Source organism: Lissotriton helveticus (genome assembly GCF_964261635.1).
Source record: "Lissotriton helveticus chromosome 1_1 unlocalized genomic scaffold, aLisHel1.1 SUPER_1_unloc_43, whole genome shotgun sequence".
Taxonomy (NCBI): domain Eukaryota; kingdom Metazoa; phylum Chordata; class Amphibia; order Caudata; family Salamandridae; genus Lissotriton; species Lissotriton helveticus.
The window spans coordinates 407,192-427,461 of NW_027611685.1; the positions used below are offsets into that span (position 1 = coordinate 407,192).

General features: G+C 43.7%; 1 protein-coding gene across 1 annotated transcript; it reads right to left on the reverse strand.

Moving 5' to 3' along the window:
- Positions 1-966: 966 nt before the first annotated feature.
- LOC144806078 (uncharacterized) lies at positions 967-8,919 on the reverse strand. The gene has a single exon (XM_078672520.1). The coding sequence runs from the start codon at positions 8,375-8,377 to the stop codon at positions 6,392-6,394; it is 1,986 nt and encodes a 661-aa protein (XP_078528646.1). The 5' UTR covers positions 8,378-8,919; the 3' UTR covers positions 967-6,391.
- Between the last annotated feature and the right edge of the window lie 11,351 nt (positions 8,920-20,270).

Genomic DNA, 20,270 nt, shown 5'->3' on the forward strand with positions numbered 1-20,270 from the left:
GAAGGAACACTAACACTAAATAGGTACGTGCACAAGTTATCATTCAACTAACATTACTAGCAAACTTAATTTGGAGGGAATTGAGAAAAATTGCCTCTTGTACCAATGGTTTTTATTGTTCAAAAATAAACTGGTTCGGTAATTCACAGAGTTTGCAAATGCTAAACCTCTTTTTAAAATGTACTAAGCCCATTTAACAATTCAGAATTTGGAAGGGCAATGCTAATAGTGTCCCTTCTGAATATGTAACACATCCTTAAGGTATGTATTATGCTTTGAAACCATATGTGGGCTGAAAAACAGTAACAGGAGATAGTAACCCAAGGGGACGTATGTGAATCTGAAAGTTAAATGGGGTGCATTAAAAATGCCTTTATTTAACACCTTGGCTGCTAGGGAGATTTTCCCGCTGTGCTGATATTTTAGGAATCCCATTGTTCATGACGAGCTCAGCTCGTCATGAGCACACGACCAGTGTACTGCATGACGAGCTGATCTCATCATGAGCAGCGAAGGGGTTAAAAGGAATCACAGACACAGTAGTGTGCTGACTCCACAAGCAACCACTTTTACCAAATGGATTATTAATACATGAACCTCAGTATTTCCTATATTGCTGAAATGTAGTCTCTTATATTTTTGTCATGTGGTGTAAATATTTGCTACTGTTATTTTATTACCCATTTCAATATTGTCATGAAATGTACCTATTCTTTTTGTCAAACATATTGAAATATCTTTATCACAATTTTTAGGGCATTCTAAAAAGTGTTTTCACTCTCTAACTTAAAGCTTCCCAAGAAAAATACTGAAGCGCAGATCTTGGTTTCTCCTAAATCATTTAATTTTCTCACTAAACCAAGCACAATATGGATTTGGGAGAGGTGATTATTGTAGTCATACACACTGGGGTTAGTTTAGAAAAAACAAATATAGAACTTCCTTTACTGATTAAGATATCAGATAAAGATCCCCTCATTTCTTAATCCTTGTGGTATCAAAAATCTGCTAGAATTAACAGACTTCTCTTCTAGATAAATCCAGGTATGAGAAGGTGTTAAATGCGATAATCAACTTTCTGTTATTTTAACACATTTTCTCAGTGCACAGAGTGTTATTCCTACATTGATCACAACATTTCATGCAATGGTCTGTGCTTGAACGTAAAATGAAGGGGTAAAATGTATTTCTTCCACAATCAAGAAACCCTTGGGTCTCTGAGGATTACTGTTGCAAATGAAGACCTAGCTAAGATGAAATATCCCTTTAAAAGGACGATTTCCCTCACCCACCATAGTTGGCATGCTTCCTTATTGGGAATCTCCTTGCACCGTGATACAACTCCCTCACTGAGAGGGAGGAGTTCAGGCATATTTTGTTATAGAGAAAGGTATACTAAATACCACAATAATGAGCTCAGGGTAGTGGGGGCAGCAGAGTGAAAGTTAAAACTTGCTAAAGGGTATGTGGTTTCCATTATTTGTACACCCCTGGGCAAGGATTAAAAAAAGGACACTGTGGGAGAAATATATATGCACTGTTAGAGTCAATAAGAGGTCAACATGTTTCAGCCTATTAACCCTCCAAAGAGGTGTTTGCGGCATTCTTCAAGACTTAATCAAAAGTTCTGCTGCTTAATGTACTCAATCAATAACAAGCATTGTCATAGCCAAAAGGTCTCGCCTTTGGGACCTTATAAGTGTTTAGCCATGCAGATCCAGTAACAAAGTGAAATAATTTCTCTTAAAAAAGAAGACTATAAACTAACTAAGCTAGACGTGACTTTATAACTGGTTAATCAAATGTTTCTGGAGGTTTAGTATATATAAACAACTCGTTTTTTCTATGGTATGTCATTTAAAATTGATGCTCTAAATTTTGGTAAGAGTACACAATGTAAAAAAATGCAATGCTGCTTTTATATCAATTTACTTTTGAACACTTGAAGTGAAAGACAATTCTAAATGGAGTGGAGTGGAGTGGTGTGGCTCACTGGTTAGAGGCGGCAGACCCGGGAGCAGAGGACGCCCGGGACCAGGATTCGATTCCCGACGCGGCAGGGTCTTGGACCAGGGTCAACGGACTCGATAATTCTCGCCTCGGTGCCTACTCTAACTAGGAATCACACTCGGCAACTCTGGGCATTAGCTCGCCTCATCTCCACAACGGCCCCCCACATACGCCGGGGATGCCTGGTTTCACCTTGGAGATACCCAGTAGGGACCATCTCACACGGAAAGCCAGGACGGGTTCCCCAGCGGTCTACAGCACAGAGATACTCCTTCGGGAGTCGATTCTAGCGCTTTAGAAACCCGCAATCAAATCAAATCAAATCTAAATGGCATTTGCTTTAGAGTAGGCGCTAGTAATTATTTCCGGATGACAATGTATTTAGCATTTTTTTGTATAAGATGTGTTAGAAGTATGGGTAGGGAAAATGGCTATTTTGGCCAAAGGCTCCCCTTTCTTTATGCATGCTAGTTTTAATTTGTAAACAGAATCACAATTTGTTATGTGGTACACTGTAATGTTAGATGAATCTGTTTTACCCTTTTGATAAGCAAGAGATGACGATGAACCGTTTTTTGTCCCTGGTTTTAAATAGATTCAGGTTGGAACAAACAAGGTGTTTGTTGACTTTACCTCAGAAAATGGTTGTTTCCCGCATGCTGCTTTCATGCGACTTAAATCCCTTCAGTGGAAGAGGCGGCTGCATGCCTGCAGATATGGCCAGATCAGTACTTCGCTGTTTCGGTTCTCCAGCGGGGCTAGAATAGAAGCTGTTAAGGCCAGGGGCTTAGCTTCCTATTGGTGCAGCAGGTGCAGTGGCACCAGGTCCCAGATGCCTTAAAGGCCCATTGAACCCGGATAACTGCTGTTTGTCACAGTTCAAACAGAGGCCTAAGGGGCCCACAGAACAATGATTATTGCTGTTTTTCACAGTCCAAACAGAGGGCAGGGATCACCTTTCCGTTCTTGCCTTGGGGCCAGGGCACACTGGCTAGGCCACTGGTTAAGGATGCAGCAGGGAAGAGCTGGGGAGACAGGTGGATTATTTAAACAGCTCGACAATGACTTCGAACTATCCTAGTATGGGTATTAAAGTATTCATTGAAATTAAAGACTGAAGCAGGAATAGATCTCATAATATAGGAAGCCCTACTTACAAATGCAGCTCGATTAGTGGCTGCCTTTAACTTCTCACTTATCACCTCTCCTAATTTACAGTTTTATCTTAGATGCAGACTTAAATCGTGACCTATGAATATGTTTATCTATCTTTAGGTACAAATGACCCATCTTTTCCATATGCAAGTATCAGACAGGTCGGGAACGCCTAATGGCTTTGAACTTGATAAAGCCACATTATTCACTGGTCTTGAAATACAAATGGCAGCATTAGGCACGCAGAGGTGTAATCTACATAATCCCATTATGTTCAGGGTACGGGAGAGTATTTAGGGCATAAAGCACTTTGACAAAAATATTGCTGCCACCGTAGAAATTCAATCTTCCTACATAGGCGCAGTTGTAAACCACCAGTCTGCTCACATTCTAATGCGACTGGCAGCTATGAGATGAGGTGGCACGTTTCCCCTGCAGGTGGTTGGGGTCTGTCACCATCCTTTCAGTTGGGGGGTACACAATCAGTGCGCCTCCTTACTGCTTGTCTCCCTCGGCCACGCAATTTCATCACAAATCTCATCCCCTTTTGGCTACAGTAGGGTTTTTCAACACTGCCAGCGCCAGACCCTGCTGCAAACCAAGCAGGTCTCCCAGTTCTTTCATGGCCATGGCACACAAAGGCAATGTCCAGGACATCATGCCACTGAGTGACCTGCCTCTACAACTGGTGCAGCTGCAAAACCTCTTTGTGTCCTGCCAGACACTGACTCACCCTATTGTAGGCAGTATCCAACATTTTCTCCGGTGAATTAGATTGTGCCAGTGGCAGACCCCTCTCCCTATTCCACCCAGACTTAACAGTGGCGACGGATGTATTACTTCTGGGATGGGAAGGCCATATGGGAGACATAGATTAGGGAACCCTCATCACCAGCAGAGACCCAACTCAATATCAAGCTGTTGGAGTTGCGAGCATTTCACTTGGCGATGAAGGTCTTCTGGCCCACCATCACAGGAGGGCAGGTGCAGCTTCTCACAGACAAGACAGTCAATGACGATGGTCTCATCAGGAAGTGTCAGACTTGAACTTGTTTGACAGCGAGCCGAGGATTCACTGGCTCCCAGGTACGCTGCCCCGAGATACAGAAGAATCCTTACTGGGTTGTATTGAATATAGTGTGAGAAGCATATGGGAAAGACGGTGATCTACCGTCCTGATGAGTCCACGGTAAATAAAAGGAATGGTTGAAACATTGACTAAACAGGAAATATTTCATATAAATTATGTATTCTAAGAATCGCCTTTGCTTAACTTGTATTGTACAAAAGCAATTTACAGCCCTGATTTGTGAACAAAATGTGGATCAGACGGTTTTATCATCATATCACTTTCATCTTGAGCACTGCGCAGTCATCACTCAACGATTTATATATACCCTTGCTGCTGAGAATACAATTGGAATTTTTGGAAATGAAAAGGCTTCATCTGAATTCTAATCATGATAAAAACTGTGAATTAATATCTGCAAAGGGCCTGCATATGTGATACTGACCAGTGAGATAATGAACTCATAGACCTCTGTAGTTGTTCCCAGTGCGCATGGGAAGTGCTTCTATGCGTCTACGCTTGTCACTTCTGGAACAGAATGACGTCGACACTGAGCTGCATGATGTCTTCTACTGCATGCAGCAGGACTGCTTTAAAGTTTGAGGATCCAGTCTGGCGTGTGGGAAATATTCACAAGGTGAGGAATCTACAGGTAAAGGAGTATCCACCATAAAGTTATTGAAGGCAAGTAACTGTTTTGTTATGTTTTCCTGCTGTCATATATTATCTCCTCCGGGTGGTGAACTCTGCTCGCGGAGTTTTCCATACTCCGCGGATCTCGCATAGTTTCTAAAAACTCCGCTCAATGGAGCGTAGCGAGGTTTTTTCCACGCTTGCGCTCTTCAACGTCATGTGCTGGAGCGGGGAAAATCCAACTCCTAATGAAATTTTTCCTTGCTCGCGCTTTCCATGGTCTAGTTGGCGAGCAAAATCAACCTCCTGGGGCGATTTCTCAAAGCGGGTCATCGGATTTCTCAATGCGAGTGGTCGCGGCAGGTCACAACCACTTGCGTTGAGAAAACTTCCTTCACATTGACAAAGCTGCCGCTCGAGCAGAAGCAGCTGCACCCTCTTGCGCTGCACATGGTGCCATTCGCAATTATTTTTACAGGGCGGGACAAACACCAGGAGATCAAAATCACCACAAACGGCATGACCCTTACTCACTCCGCTGCTCGTGGAACTCCGCGTAGACCGCAAGAGTTTTTTTTGTCACTTTCTGGAGTTCCTCATTGAGGAACTCCGCATAGGCTTAATCTTATCATGAAAAAATAGATATCAGTTATATGTTAAGAAACAAGGGTGAATAGAAACCTTTTGGGTGGAGTAAAATGTAAGACAATATTATTGTGATTTTTTTGGGCAATTATTTGATTTTTGCAAGCACTAACACTTCTCTGTGTAAAGTAAAGACCTTGAGAGTTTTGTAACTTTCAGATACTCAAATTGTGGATTCTGTTGCAATTAAAAATATTTCCAGGCCTGAAATTTCTTTGGAGGTTGCATGTGGGCAGCCTAAGTTATCCTGCAAGAGTTACTTGATGAATCCTATTGCAACTACAACATGTGCTCTCTCATGTAAAGTCAGGTTGTTAGAAGCTTTTCTGCAACTCAAGATACGCCTTACTTTTCACCTGGTGTGGATGCATTTCTCATGTTTAGTGAGATCTCCTTTCTGAGAAAACGTTTCTGGCTTTCCCCTCCTGCATAAGGCTTTCATCCAGTGTGAATTCTCTCATATGAAGTGACATTGTATTCAAGACTAAACCTTATCTGACATTCAGAACACACAAGGCTTTTTTCTCCCTTGTGAGTTCACTCAGGTCAAGTGAGAAGTAATTTGTAACCAAAACTTTGCTTGCATTTCGAGCACTCATAAGGTTTTACCCCAGAGTGGGATCTCTCATGAAGCATTACACTGTCTTTCAGATTCAACCTTTTATGGCATAAGAATTTTCTCCAGTGTGGAGCTTCTCATGGTGAGATAGCGCTTTCTCTGCAGCTTTTCTGGCATTCAGAGCACTCATAAGGTTTTCATCAGTATGGAGTCGCTTATGGTTAGAGAGGCTTTGCCTATCAAATAGGAATTTCTGGCATTCACAGCATTGGTAATGTTTTTCCCCTGTGTGCGTCTGCTCATGTAGAGTGAGATTGAGTTTAAAATTGATGCTTTTCTGGCATTCGGAGCACTGAATTATTTTGATGGTGTGTTTTCATATGGCGCTTGTAACCATCTCTACCTCTGAATCTTTTCTGACATTCAGAGCACTGATATTTTTTTTCACCAGTGTGGATTCTCACATGTTCAGTGAGATGAGAATTTTGGCTGAAACATTTTTGGCATTCGGAGCACTGATAAGGTTTTTCCCCAGTGTGGATTCTTATATGGTAGGTGAGACTGTTTTTTCCATTGAAACATTTGTGGCATTCAGAGCACTGATAAGGTTTTTCCCCAGTGTGGGTTCTTATATGAGGAATGAGATTGATTTTTTGACTGAAACATTTGTGGCATTCAGAGCACTGATAAGGTTTTTCCCCAGTGTGGGTTCTTATATGCTGAGTGAGACTGCTTTTTTCACTGAAACATTTGTCGCATTCAGTGCACTGATAACGTTTTACCCAAGTGTGGGTCCTTGTATGTTTAGTGAGTCTTTTTTTGTCACTGAAACATTTCTGGCATTCAGAGCACTGAAAGGGTTTTTCCCCAGTGTGGAATCTCACATGTGCAGTTAGAAGTGATTTCAGTTTGAAATATTTTGGGCATTCAGAGCACTGATAAGGTTTTTCACCAGTGTGGGTTATTGTATGTTGAGAAAGACTTCTTTTGTCTTGGAAATATTTTGGGCATTCAGAGCACTGATAAGGGTTTGCCCCAGTGTGGGTTTTTATATGCTGCATGAGATGGCTTTTTTCACTGAAACATTTCTGGCATTCAGAGCACTGAAAAGGTTTTTCCCCGGTGTGGGTTTTTATATGCTGCATGAGATGGCTTTTTTCACTGAAACATTTCTGGCATTCAGAGCACTGATAAGGTTTTTCCCCAGTGTGGAATCTCACATGTGCAGTTAGAAGTGATTTAAGTGTGAAATCTTTTGGGCATTCAGAGCACTGAAATGGTTTTTCCCCAGTGTGGGTTCTTGTATGCCGAGTGAGCCAGCTTCTTTCACTGAAACATTTGTGACATTCAGTGCACTGATAACGTTTTTCCCCAGTGTGGATTCTTATGTGCCGTGTGAGACTACTTTTTATACTGAAACATTTCTGGCATTCAGAGCACTGATAAGGGTGTTCCACAGAATGGGTTATTGCATGTCGAGAAAGACTTTGTTTGTTACAAAACCTTTCCTGGCATTCAGAGCACTGATAAGGTTTTTCCCCAGTGTGGAATCTCAAATGTGCAGTTAGAAGTGATTTACGATTGAAATGCTTTGGGCATTCAGAGCACTGATAAGGGTTTTCCCCAGAGTGGATTCTTGTATGTTCAGTGAGTTTGCTTTTTTCAATGAAACATTTCTGGCATTCAGAGCACTGAAAAGGTTTATCCCCAGTGTGGGTTCTTCTATGCCGAGTGAGACTGTTTTTGTCAATGAAACATTTCTGGCAATCCGTGCACTGATAAGGTTTATCCCCAGTGTGGGTTCTTCTATGCCGACTGAGATTGTTTTTGTCACTGAAACATTTCTGGCATTCAGAGCACTGGTAAGGTTTTTCACCAGAGTGGGTTATTACATGTCGAGAAAGACTTTGTTTGTTACAAAACCTTTCCTGGCATTCAGAGCACTGATAAGGGTTTACCCCAGAGTGGATTCTCATATGTTCAGTGAAATAAGATTTACGGTTGAAACTTTTTTGGCATTCAGCGCACTGGTAAAGTTTTTCCACAGAGTGGGTTAATGCATGTCGATATAGACTCGGTTTGATACTAAACCTTTTCTGGCATTCAGAGCACTGATAAGGTTTTTCCCCAGTGTGGATTCTCATATGCTCAGTGAGATAAGATTTACGCCTGAAACTTTTGTGGCATACTTTGCACGGAGAGTGGTTTCCCCCAGTGTGGCTTCTCATATGCTCAGTGAGATAAGATTTACGCTTGAAACTTTTTTGGCATACTTTGCACTGAGAGTCGTTTCCCTCAGTGTGCATTCTGTCAAATTCTGTGAGATAAGATTTATGGCTGTATCTTTTTTGGCATAGGTAACTTTTTTCCCCAACTTTGGTTATTTTGCCTCGATTTTAGAGTCGGGCTTGTTTAGATAATGTTCAGCATTTATCTCTAAAAAAAATTGAGTGCAATCTTCTTAACATTTGAATTGAGGAAAATATGTCTGGAAGCAGCCCTGTAACACCTGTTGAAATTTTTGTAGCAGATAATAGTCTTTAGGTAATAGCCTCTCCGGAAGCAACTTATTTTGTGACTGAAGTTTTCTCAAATCTATTTGTATAGGTTCTTAGCAATGCAGTAATAAGGTGTTAGTCTGATATTTAACGATTAAACTAATAAGTACCTTTTTGCACTGACATAATGGCAGTAACTGAGGGCGTTAGAATGTGCAGAGCACTATTGTGGATCATTAGTCGCAGAACATCAGTTCCTTTTACCCTTTCTAAGTTTGGTGTAAGGTTAAGGTTTGTAGTTCTGAAGATGAGGTTTTATTTACATTAGCTATAGTACAACGGTGCTCCTGTAATCCATTTTTATATTTAACAGTTTTACATATCAGTCCTGCACAACAGATAATGTTGAGGCGATTTACACAGAATTACAGAACAGTACACAATGAAAAGGAAACCATCTGAGATGGTCATGAACACAATAAAGTGGTGAATTTTTAAGGTTTTCGCAAGAGTGAGCAGTGTGTGTCGAGGTGTTATATCCCGAGGCAGATAGTCTCAAACTTGCGTAACTGGTTAAAAACAGTTTTTGAACTAAGGTGATTTTCCAATGCTTTGATTGTTAACGTGTCAGCTTCGGAGTCTTCTTTCAGCGTCTTTTCTTTGATGGTATCCAGAAGAAACCTTTAGTTGTAACTTTCTTTTATGCAGTGTGTGCTTCCTCTCTAGAATTCCATGATGCTTTACATGAACGTTATTCTGTCATGCTGAGGCAATTTGTCTTTCTGATAATATTTCAGATGAGGATGCTGAAGTGGTCTTTCTACACTTTTTCTGATGCTGTGTGCTCAGATATGGCTTTGCTCTGGGTCAATGAAATGCAAAATTAGAGATTTCACTTACAGGTATAGTACTTTCCTCGCCACACTTGGATTTTTGGAAATTGTTTAAACGTAGAATGCTGGATGTCCTTCAGTTTTTCAAAATAATCCTTCTTATGGCACTGACATTCAGTTGCTTAGTGCTAAATCTTGCTTTCTTCGTCCGTAATTTCATTCACCTATAGTATTAAAATTAAATAGTTAATACATGAACATTTCTAAAAATATAATTTACAAGCCAAATCAATGCAGAATTTTGAAAATGTTGAGCTGTTCTTCAGACAGTGCAGAGTGTAGAATGGTAGCATGAGAGTACTTGGATGTAGGAGTGAGGATTTGTAGAATTGTCAACATTTTATTAAGCTCACAAAGGATACATGTACCCTATGGAGTTGTAACATAGAATCCCAAAGGCAGATATTAAAGTCATATGGACTGGCACCAAACAGATATTAAAAAAAGATATACTATTAATTTATTTGTAATGCAGATTTCTGGTAAAGGAATGACTCCTCTACGGACAACAGGCGTTTTCCCCTGCCCTGAGTTACCACCTACTTGTATCTGGTATCCTGACTTTTGAGTTTTGGCCTCTGCCTCAAGCAAATCTATTGTGTGCTGCGAGGACTATGCCTAGACCTATCCCTCAACTATGGTCCAGAGTGTGAATCAAGGGCAATGAAATTAAGGCGGACTTTCATGTGATCATTTTATTCCAACTGATTATCAGTTGTTAGGTTTTTCTGCACCTGGATTTACTGGGTGCAGAAAATCAGGACACAATTATTTTCCAGACAGAAAAATTTGACTGAAAAGATGCATAAGACTCTGGGTGCAGCAGAAGCAGCCAAGACGTTTGCTGTTTTTTTACTAACTGGGGGAAACACACAATTCTTCCCTCTGTTGGTGTTCACAGTCGTTGTTGGCCTGTGATTCAGCATTGAGTGCAGAGCGTATAGAGTAGAGCCGAGGGGCCGAGCCGAGCCGAGGAAGAGTTGACGAGCAAGCGGAGCGGAGCCTGGGACGACTGCACTGGTTTGTTTTGTGACCGATTCCCACTCCCGAAGGTTTCTCCCGCTTCACCCGCGTCCTGCTATACGGGCGCTTTAAGTTCTATGGATCTACTGTGGGGGCAGGAACGGCCGCTGCCGGCGTCGCGGTGCTAAGGCGTTGCCAGTGCTGCTTGTGTGGCGGCTGCTGCAGGGGTCAAAGGAGCCTTGGTCTGCGGTGCTGCTGGTGCGGCGGCTGCAGCAGGCCACAAAAGCACAGAGGAGAACAGAGGAGTCTTGGCCTGCCACCTGATTTTACGTATTTACTAAGCATTGAGCAGAGCAGAGCTGAGCCGAGGAGTGGAGGGAAGCGCCTACATCGGCCGTCTGTAGTGGGACCGGCTCTGGGTCCCGCTCTTGCTCCTGAAGGATTGCCAGCATTCTCCCTTGTACTCTTGTCAGCGATGAATAGCAACGAACAAGCAATGAACAGTGAGTGGTGAGTGACAAGTGGCAAGAGGTGTGTGGCGTGTGGCGAGTAGTTAAGGTTGATTGGTCTGTAAGTCGCTGAGCCATTGGAGTCTGTAATACGTCTGTAATACAAAGTCTGAGAAATTATGCAAAGGGGAAAGTGACAATAGGGTTTGACCCTGTTGAAGCACCCTTCGACCCCTGAATTACTCTGCATGCCTAGACTCCAGCCATACCCGGGGCCTGGTTATTAATCAATCGATTAATTAATTAATTAATTCATTCATTCATTCATTTATTAAATAAGTAACCAGCAGTACCAGCGGATTCAGTACTGAGGTGTGCTTTGGGGGTGTTTTTCCTTGGAGGTGTTTGGAGGTGTTTTTGTCATATCAAAGCACCCTTTGGTCTTGTCACTGGCCCGTTTGATTCTCTGAAAGAAGCAGGACTTCTTCAACTTAGAATGTGTATTATGAGGTCAGGAAAGGAGCGGCCACCTTTCCCTCCTATCAAAAGGAAAATAAAAATACAACAAACACTAATATTAGATACATTTATAATAAAACAGGCAGGTGACATATAGTCCTTTAAATCATCTAAGGTCCATACATTTGGGAAACTGGGGAAGTCGCAGTCAAAGTTTGATTTTATGAAAGATCCAACAGGTGCTATGCTAGCATTGCTAACTAACCCATGTGTTCTTCAAACACCAATTAAACCACTTAGTGGAACAAATATTATATCCCCTAAGCAAGGAGTAAGTGAACCAGGCCACCCTGAGTCTGAAGCTGAGGTTGAACGAATGTCAAATTCAACTAAGGACCAAGTCAACCATTGGGGTCAAATAACGGACCTAGAGATGTTAACTAATCCACTTACTGGTCGTTCACAACAAGAGGACTCTAAATACACAAATCTAACAATGGGAGATACTCAGCAATTACTACCAACTAGGCAGCCAATGCCAATAGAAGTGCAAGGCAGGCCGCTTGGGCGCTGTGCTAGTACTTTGGAGTATCTTGTGCTTTTAACTCTGTTTGAATTTTATCTGATCGCCGCTCCTCGGCGCAACGTGTAATCTGTTGTGTGCTTGATTTTAAATTACCTTGTGACCGCCGCTCCTCGGCGCAACGCTCCTTCAGTCTCTCCACATAGCAGACTCTCGCTCTGGGCACCGATCCGCCACGGCTTGTGCCGGTTGTAGCGGCGGGCCCCTACGAGCGCTACTTCCGCCCCTCCCATCCTCACTTCCGCCCTGCTCACCAAACGGAAGGTTAGCGGTCTAGTGGCTGGAATTGGGGTAGCTATTTTAATGCCAGCTTTTGCCTCATTCCGGGTTAACATTTGGCAAGGCAGGCCGCTTGGGCGCTGTGCTAGTACTTTGGAGTATCTTGTGCTTTTAACTCTGTTTGAATTTTATCTGATCGCCGCTCCTCAGCGCAACGTGTAATCTGTTGTGTGCTTGATTTTAAATTACCTTGTGACCGCCGCTCCTCGGCGCAACGCTCCTTCAGTCTCTCCACATAGCAGACTCTCGCTCTGGGCACCGATCCGCCACGGCTTGTGCCGGTTGTAGCGGCGGGCCCCTACGAGCGCTACTTCCGCCCCTCCCATCCTCACTTCCGCCCTGCTCGCCAAACGGAAGGTTAGCGGTCTAGTGGCTGGAATTGGGGTAGCTATTTTAATGCCAGCTTTTGCCTCATTCCGGGTTAACATTTGGCAAGGCAGGCCGCTTGGGCGCTGTGCTAGTACTTTGGAGTATCTTGTGCTTTTAACTCTGTTTGAATTTTATCTGATCGCCGGTCCTCGGCGCAAAGTGTAATCTGTTGTGTGCTTGATTTTAAATTACCTTGTGACCGCCGCTCCTCGGCGCAACGCTCCTTCAGTCTCTCCACATAGCAGACTCTCGCTCTGGGCACCGATCCGCCACGGCTTGTGCCGGTTGTAGCGGCGGGCCCCTACGAGCGCTACTTCCGCCCCTCCCATCATCACTTCCGCCCTGCTCGCCAAACGGAAGGTTAGCGGTCTAGTGGCTGGAATTGGGGTAGCTATTTTAATGCCAGCTTTTGCCTCATTCCGGGTTAACATTTGGCAAGGCAGGCCGCTTGGGCGCTGTGCTAGTACTTTGGAGTATCTTGTGCTTTTAACTCTGTTTGAATTTTATCTGATCGCCGCTCCTCGGCGCAACGTGTAATCTGTTGTGTGCTTGATTTTATATTACTTTGTGACCGCCGCTCCTCGGCGCAACGCTCCTTCAGTCTCTCCACATAGCAGACTCTCGCTCTGGGCACCGATCCGCCACGGCTTGTGCCGGTTGTAGCGGCGGGCCCCTACGAGCGCTACTTCCGCCCCTCCCATCCTCACTTCCGCCCTGCTCGCCAAACGGAAGGTTAGCGGTCTAGTGGCTTTCTATCCGCTGAGTACTTAACGATGCAGTGGCGGAAGCGCAGCGGGAGCGCCGACTTCGCGCCGAAGTCGTGCCAAAGTCCTGCCCGTCTGCGCCCGTCCGCGGCCTACCGGGGCCTGGGCCATACCACCATGCCCATTTGCTCACTTACTCTCCGCAAGTATTACACTCTCTACATACCGGCTATCCACTTGACCCTGCCACTCTTGCTTGTATTATGGCACACGGTATTGCCCGTTCTAGCCCCTTCCAGCACTGTCCCAGACCTGTTCCCCTTATCACTACACCGCCCACTCCTAGCTCACGTGCCCCCACCCTTGTTCCTGCCACTTCTGCTTTTTTGCTTAATACCAGGTCCGCTGTGCGGCACCAAACTGACATTTTCCATCTGCTGGACACCGAGAGCCCAGACTTGCTCTTCCTAACGGAAACCTGGTACCGCCAGGACTCTCTTCCTGATGTCCTGGCGGCCCTTCCCCCCTCTTATTCTGCCCTCCGTGCTGACCGCCCAAATGGGAAGACGGGGGGTGGAGTTGCCCTAATAGCGCGTGAGGGGCTACAATTTCAGACGCTGGCTTCTTCCATCCTGCCAACTTCAGACTGCTTAGTGGTACGTTCTGTTTCCTTTAAAACCCCTCTTACCTGTGTTTTGGTCTACCGTCCTCCCCAATCCTCCCCTGGCTTTATCACTACATTTCAGGAACTCCTAGGCACTCTGTCCATCAACAACGCCTCAGTGCTAGTCCTTGGGGACTTTAACTTCTGGCCCGGTGACCCTGCTGAGGATGCAATATCCAAAGAATTTACCGCATTACTCCTTAGCCTGAACTTTTCGCAACATGTTCACACTTCTACACACAGGCAGGGGCATATACTTGACCAGATATGGACTCTTAACATCCCCATCTCGGCGCCCTCGGTATTGCCCTGTGCCTGGTCGGACCACCATCTCTTGTCCTTCTCGTTGGCCCTTAATATCCCTGTCCCTCCACGTCATCCCAAAAACATCTGGACCCGGAACTGGAGTCGAGTTGACATCCCCACCTTGTGTAGCTCACTCCGCTCCTCCCTCCCGGCCCTCGAGGGTCTGGCTCTACATTCCCAGGTCACCACACTGGACAATTGGCTTGTCAATATCTGCGACCATATAGCCCCACTTAAGCGGGTAACTATTAACCGCGTCCACAATGCCAATAAGTGGTTTAGTCCAGCCCTAAAAGCTAAGAAACTAATAGTGCGACAAGCCGAACGCGCATGGCGACGTGCTTACTGTCCTTCAGTTAGGCAGCTTTACGTCACAGTCCTCTCTGAATATAAGCAAGATATTTTAGCCGCAAAAAAAGACTACTTCTCCGGACGCATTTTGGCGGCTGAGAACCAGCCACGAGAGATCTTTGCGATGGTCCATGAGTTGGCCGCCTCTGACAGGACCCAGTCAAAAATTCCCCCTTCACAGATTTTGTGCAACTCTCTCAATGAGTTTTTTATAGAAAAAGTGGCTACCATTAAAGCTAACATGCCCCCTCCCTCACCCACCTTCTGTGAGTGTCCCATTCCCCCAACAGCCAGTCTTTAGCCCTCATCCCCCCTCTGACTCTGGACTCACTTCCCCCTCTTCTCAGACGGGTGAAATCTGGCTCCCCCGCTGACATCTGCCCAGCACGCATATTAAGTCAGATTTTCCTGGACTGTCCCTCCCCCGCCCTTACCCTGTTAAACAATTAATTCGAACATGGTACTGTCCCCCTTTCCTTTAAGGCTGCTACGGTCATCCCCATTTTAAAAAAACCAGGGGCAGACCCCGGCGCCCCGGCCAACTATCGGCCAATCTCCCTTCTTCCTTTTTTAGGGAAGATCGCCGAGTCCCACCTTACTCAGGTCTTGAGCTCCTTCATCGAGGGCAGCGAGGATCTCGCCCCCTGCCAAGCAGGTTTCCGCCCCCGTCATTCTACAGAGAAGGTGGTCATTTCAGTCCTGGACCGACTCAGGGAGGGATTGGACTCCAGCGTTCCTCAGGCCCTCGTTTTACTAGATCTGTCCGCCGCCTTTGACACGGTGGACCATTCCATCCTCTTGCGCCGTGTCAAGTCGGCGGGCCTCGAGGGCTCCCCCTTGGCCTGGCTGGAGTCCTTCCTGTCTGATCGTTCTCAGGCTGTCCACCTGGCAGAATTCGCTGCTCCTCCTCGTAAATAAACTGTGGGGTTCCCCAGGGTTCTTCCCTTTCCCCCTTGCTTTTTAACCTATACATCTTCCCTCTTATTTTCGCTCTGCAGCATATGGAGGTCGCGGTGTATAACTATGCCGACGACCTCCAACTTATTTTTGATTTGTCCCCGGCTTCATCAGGTCAAACCAGCTTCCAGTCCGTGATGCTATTCATCCGTGAATGGATGAATATGAACCACCTTAAGCTAAATCCGGACAAAACGGAGCTGGTCCTGACGGGCAGTATCGGTAATCCTTGGTCACCTCTTTTTTGGCCACCATCCCTGGGTGCCCCCCCCACTCCCTCCCTATCAGTTAAAACGCTAGGTATTATTCTTAATCATCAACTTACACTTCATTCACATATTAGTTCAGTTGTTTCTTCTTGTTTTTTTTCTTTACGGACCATTAGGAAAATATCCCGGTTTTTCTCTGTTCCCGCCCTCAAACTGATTATAATGGCCATGGTTCTGTCAAAAATTGATTACGGGAACATCGTTTATAACGGTGTTCCCGCATATGCCCTTCACCGCCTTCAGCTGGTCCAGAACCAGGCAGCTCGCCTGGTTTACGGCCTGGCTAAGTCACACCAAATAAATTAACGAGAGCAAGAAGCTCCAAATGAACTAAATGGTGGGGTGAAAATCATAAGGGAAGCCAATACCCCACTGAAATCGAATCTTACTCTGTCTAAAATAAATTCAGTTAAAAAACAGGATCAGCCGAAATGTAATCAAAATAACGGATCTCAAATTAATAAGGACGAATACAACAGCAACCCAGAAACTCTGCAGCGTTGGAGTACTCCGTATCAAAAAGACGTTTTGAATAGTAGTCCACAATTCATTAATTCTTGTGACGAGGGATATGATTTTCAAGGACCACAAAAAGAGGAGTATAAGGACCTATCATTCATAAATGGCAACACCATAGCCCAGGTACTCAGGTACCAGGAAGTGGGAACGTGGGAGCAATTTGGGATCTACTCTTCAAAACCTCGCAATTAACTCTGGAAGCTTTAACATATAAGTCCAACAAAAAGGAGGTCCAAATAGATCTCTTGAGTGCTACCGCATCCTCTGTTGCCGGAACTGAGCAGAAGATAACAACACAAAATAATATAATAGTAAGGGCACAATCTCAGCCAATATCTACGTGTGCAGAGTGTAGTTGTGCCCCACTAATTAACAAACTGGCTACCATTCCAGATATTTTAAAAACAATAATTGACGATGTAAAAGGGAATTTTCCTAATGTGGGAATTCAACCCATCAAGACTGACTGCCCCTCTAAAATGTAAAGACAATACCGTTGTTGTTAAAGAAAAAATAGATGATAAAACAAAAGATCAATAAGTGATAAACCTATGCTCGACACAATCAACAATGACACACGCAGCTCCGGAAGTTTAACTATCAAAAAGTCAGAGGAAAAAACAACCGAAAGCAAGAAATAAAGCTTCTAAAAGTATAAAAAATACAAATGCATCAGATATAGTGAGATTGAACACTGGAAATAACCATGACCAAATATCATATTGTGAAGGTGAGGGTAAACAAATGTCTCCAACAAAACCCTTTTACCCTCTATTTAATAAAGATCTATCGGAGTAACAAGCAGTTATGAAAAATAAATGCCTAAACAAGCAAGCTGATAGTATAAAAATGATAGAGTATGGCAAAATTCAGTCCTTAGAAATGCTGCAAGTGGAGGAATGTAATAAACAGGTGGAGAATAAGCCATCACAATTGGAAACAAATAGAGCAAAGAGTGAGAGTATCAGAAGGGATGAAACGAATAGAGATTTGTTAAAAACCTGGAAGAATATTAAATTACCACAAGATCTGGGAACCGAAACGAAGCAGTTACATAAACATCGACAATCATGGTCTCAAACTGTTAATCATCATAGTGGAAGCTTAATTGACCATGCTCAAGGTGAAAATAGCCTGCAACAAATTAAATTAATTAACCCAGATCAAAAAGAAGGAGTGGTGCAGGTAATTTCTATGCTGGAATATAAATCTAGGGGTAATAATGATATCTTGCCTCGTGGGAACATATTAAAATTGTGTAATGCAGCACCCTCAATAAAGAAAATTAAATGTACCGACATAGAATCAATTGAATTACACACATCAAGAATAATAATCGCGAATCAACATTAGTAATTTGGACATCTTCTACTGCCGCCAGCCTTATTATGCAAGAACATAATCTCTTTCAGGACTGGGGAATAAAAATAACAACTCCCCTACAACCATCCTATCCTAGCCCTTTTGTGTCAACAAAATTACAAAATCATAACCAAATGAGACCCGAGAATAATAAGAAATACTCAATATTAAAAAACCCCATAGGTATGACCAACGGGCATCATTTAAAATTATTAGAGGTAAAAAAGGTGAAGACCTATTATTTCACACTCTCAAATTAGGTTGGCTAACAGCAGCCCTCCATAATGTCAGGCAGGATTGACATCTACAATCTGAAGTTTCTTTAAGGGGGCCAACAATTATGAATAAAAGGGTCAGATTATGTTCGTGGAATATAAATGGGGTTCAAGCAATGATTCAGAATAACCAACTCGCTACTTTGTGCTGTTTTCAAATAATTTGTATACAAGAGACTTGGGCTTTAGTTCTTTTTAGATTGGAAGGGTATAGGGTTATTACTCATTAGCTAAGAGAACAAGTAACTATGGCAGACCTTGTGGGGGTTTGGCTATTTCTATATCAACTGAGCTAAAAATGGAAAGTGAAATGGACGTCCCAAGTCAAAAGGATTATCTAACTGTCAAAATACGATACAAGGAACAAAATATAATTAAATCTCTTGTAGTAATCAACGTATATAATTACGAAGAACAATGGCGACCAATTTGATAATTATGATATTGCAGCAACTGGACAATGACACCCAACTTGAGATTATTATTACCAGTGATTATAACATGAAAATGCTTTGGTCTTACACTAGAGATGTTGAAATACAATGGCAAAATTACTTATGGTCAATTCCAAGTTTTTCATCAACAATGGGTATGAGGGAACAAAAGAATGAAAACATTGTCAAGACTCTTGTATAAGAATTAGAAACCATAGGTCTTAGATGGCAAAATGGTCGATTTCCTCAAGATTCGCCACCAGCATGGACTTTTCAAGCAGGGGATCATAGTGCTAGAATAGATTTTACCATAGCATAGTTGACTCTATTTCATAAAATGTTGTCTTATCGGAAAGAGGGAATATATATAAACGACCGCGATCAACAAATAATTGAGTTAAACCTAAATGGCCTAAGATTTGAAAACTATACGACACTTCCGGGAGAAATAACAACAGTAAATTATAGGAAACTTTATTGGTCAGATAACACCAAAGATTCTATTACAAATATTGCGCAGGCAATTGTGGATTTTTACTTCGAAGGAGATTATTCGAATGCTGTCAAAAAATGATCTCTCTTCACAAAGCAATTAATTACCACAATCTCAATATTATGCTAATAAAGGTCAGTGGAGGAAAAAACCAGCATGTTCATTGGTGAAAATTTTGTTTGAAAGCCATCAATCAAAAAAAAGGACGTAGCAGAATCCTGAGATTGATCAAAAAGTTCGAAGTTAATTTACAGAGTAAAACTTAAAAAGATAAATACAGGAGTAAGGAAAATGGTCTGGAAGGACAAAATGCAAGAAAAGCAATAGTTGTGGGCAAAAGCTCTATATGCTTGCAAAAGGAGTAAGTCAAGAGGCTTCTGGATTCTGTTAAACAAACTGAGTAGATCTAGTAGGAAATCTACTTCATCAACAGTAACTGAATCTGATTGGGTATCGGTCATAGATATGCATTTGAAATGTTTGTTTTGTTATGCTATGTTTTGTTTTGCTATCCTATGCTTTGTTTTGATATGCAATGCTATGCTGGGTTTGGTTATGCTATGCTGGTGAGGGTGTGTGAGGGTATGTGAGGGTGTGTGAAGGGAGTGTGAGGGTGAGTGAGGGTGAGGGGGTGTGAGGGTGAGGGTGTGTGAGGGTGAGAGGGTTGTGAGGCGGAGGGGGTGTGAGGGGGTGAGTGAGGGTGAGGGGGTGTGAGGGGGTGTGAGGATGAGGGGGTGTGAGGGTCAGAGAGGGTGAGGGGGAGATGGTGATGGGGTGAGGGTGATGGGGTGAGGGGGTGTGAGGGTGAGGGGGTGAGGTTGAGGGGGTGGGAGGATGAGGGGGTGTGAGGGTGTGAGGGTGTGTGAGGGTGAGAGGGTGTGTGAGGGTGAGAGGGTGTGAGGGCGTGTGAGGGTGAGGGGTTGTGAGGGTGAGGGTGAGGGGGTGAGGGTGAGGGTGGTGAGGGTGAGAGGGTGTGTGTAGGTGAGAGGGTGTGTGAGGGTGAGAGGGTGTGTGAGGGTGAGAGGGTGTGTGAGGGTGAGGGTGAGTAGATGTGAGGGGGTATGAGGGTGAGGGGGTGAGAGGGTGTATGAGGGTGAGATGGTATGTGAGGGTGAGAGGGTGAGTTCATCCTCATTCATCCTCAAAAACAATTTAATATACAGGATAGGAAAACAAGACGATCCCCCACAGTTAGTGGTTCTCAAGAGATTTCTCTATCAAATATTATTTTTTGCCCAGTCACACATTCTAGCAGGTCACAGTGTACCTGAAAAAACAACCCAGACTTTGCTGAGATATTTTTTATTGGCCAGGGATATTCGCCAATGTAGATAAATACTGCAGGGAGTGTGAAATATGTCAGAAGAAGGAC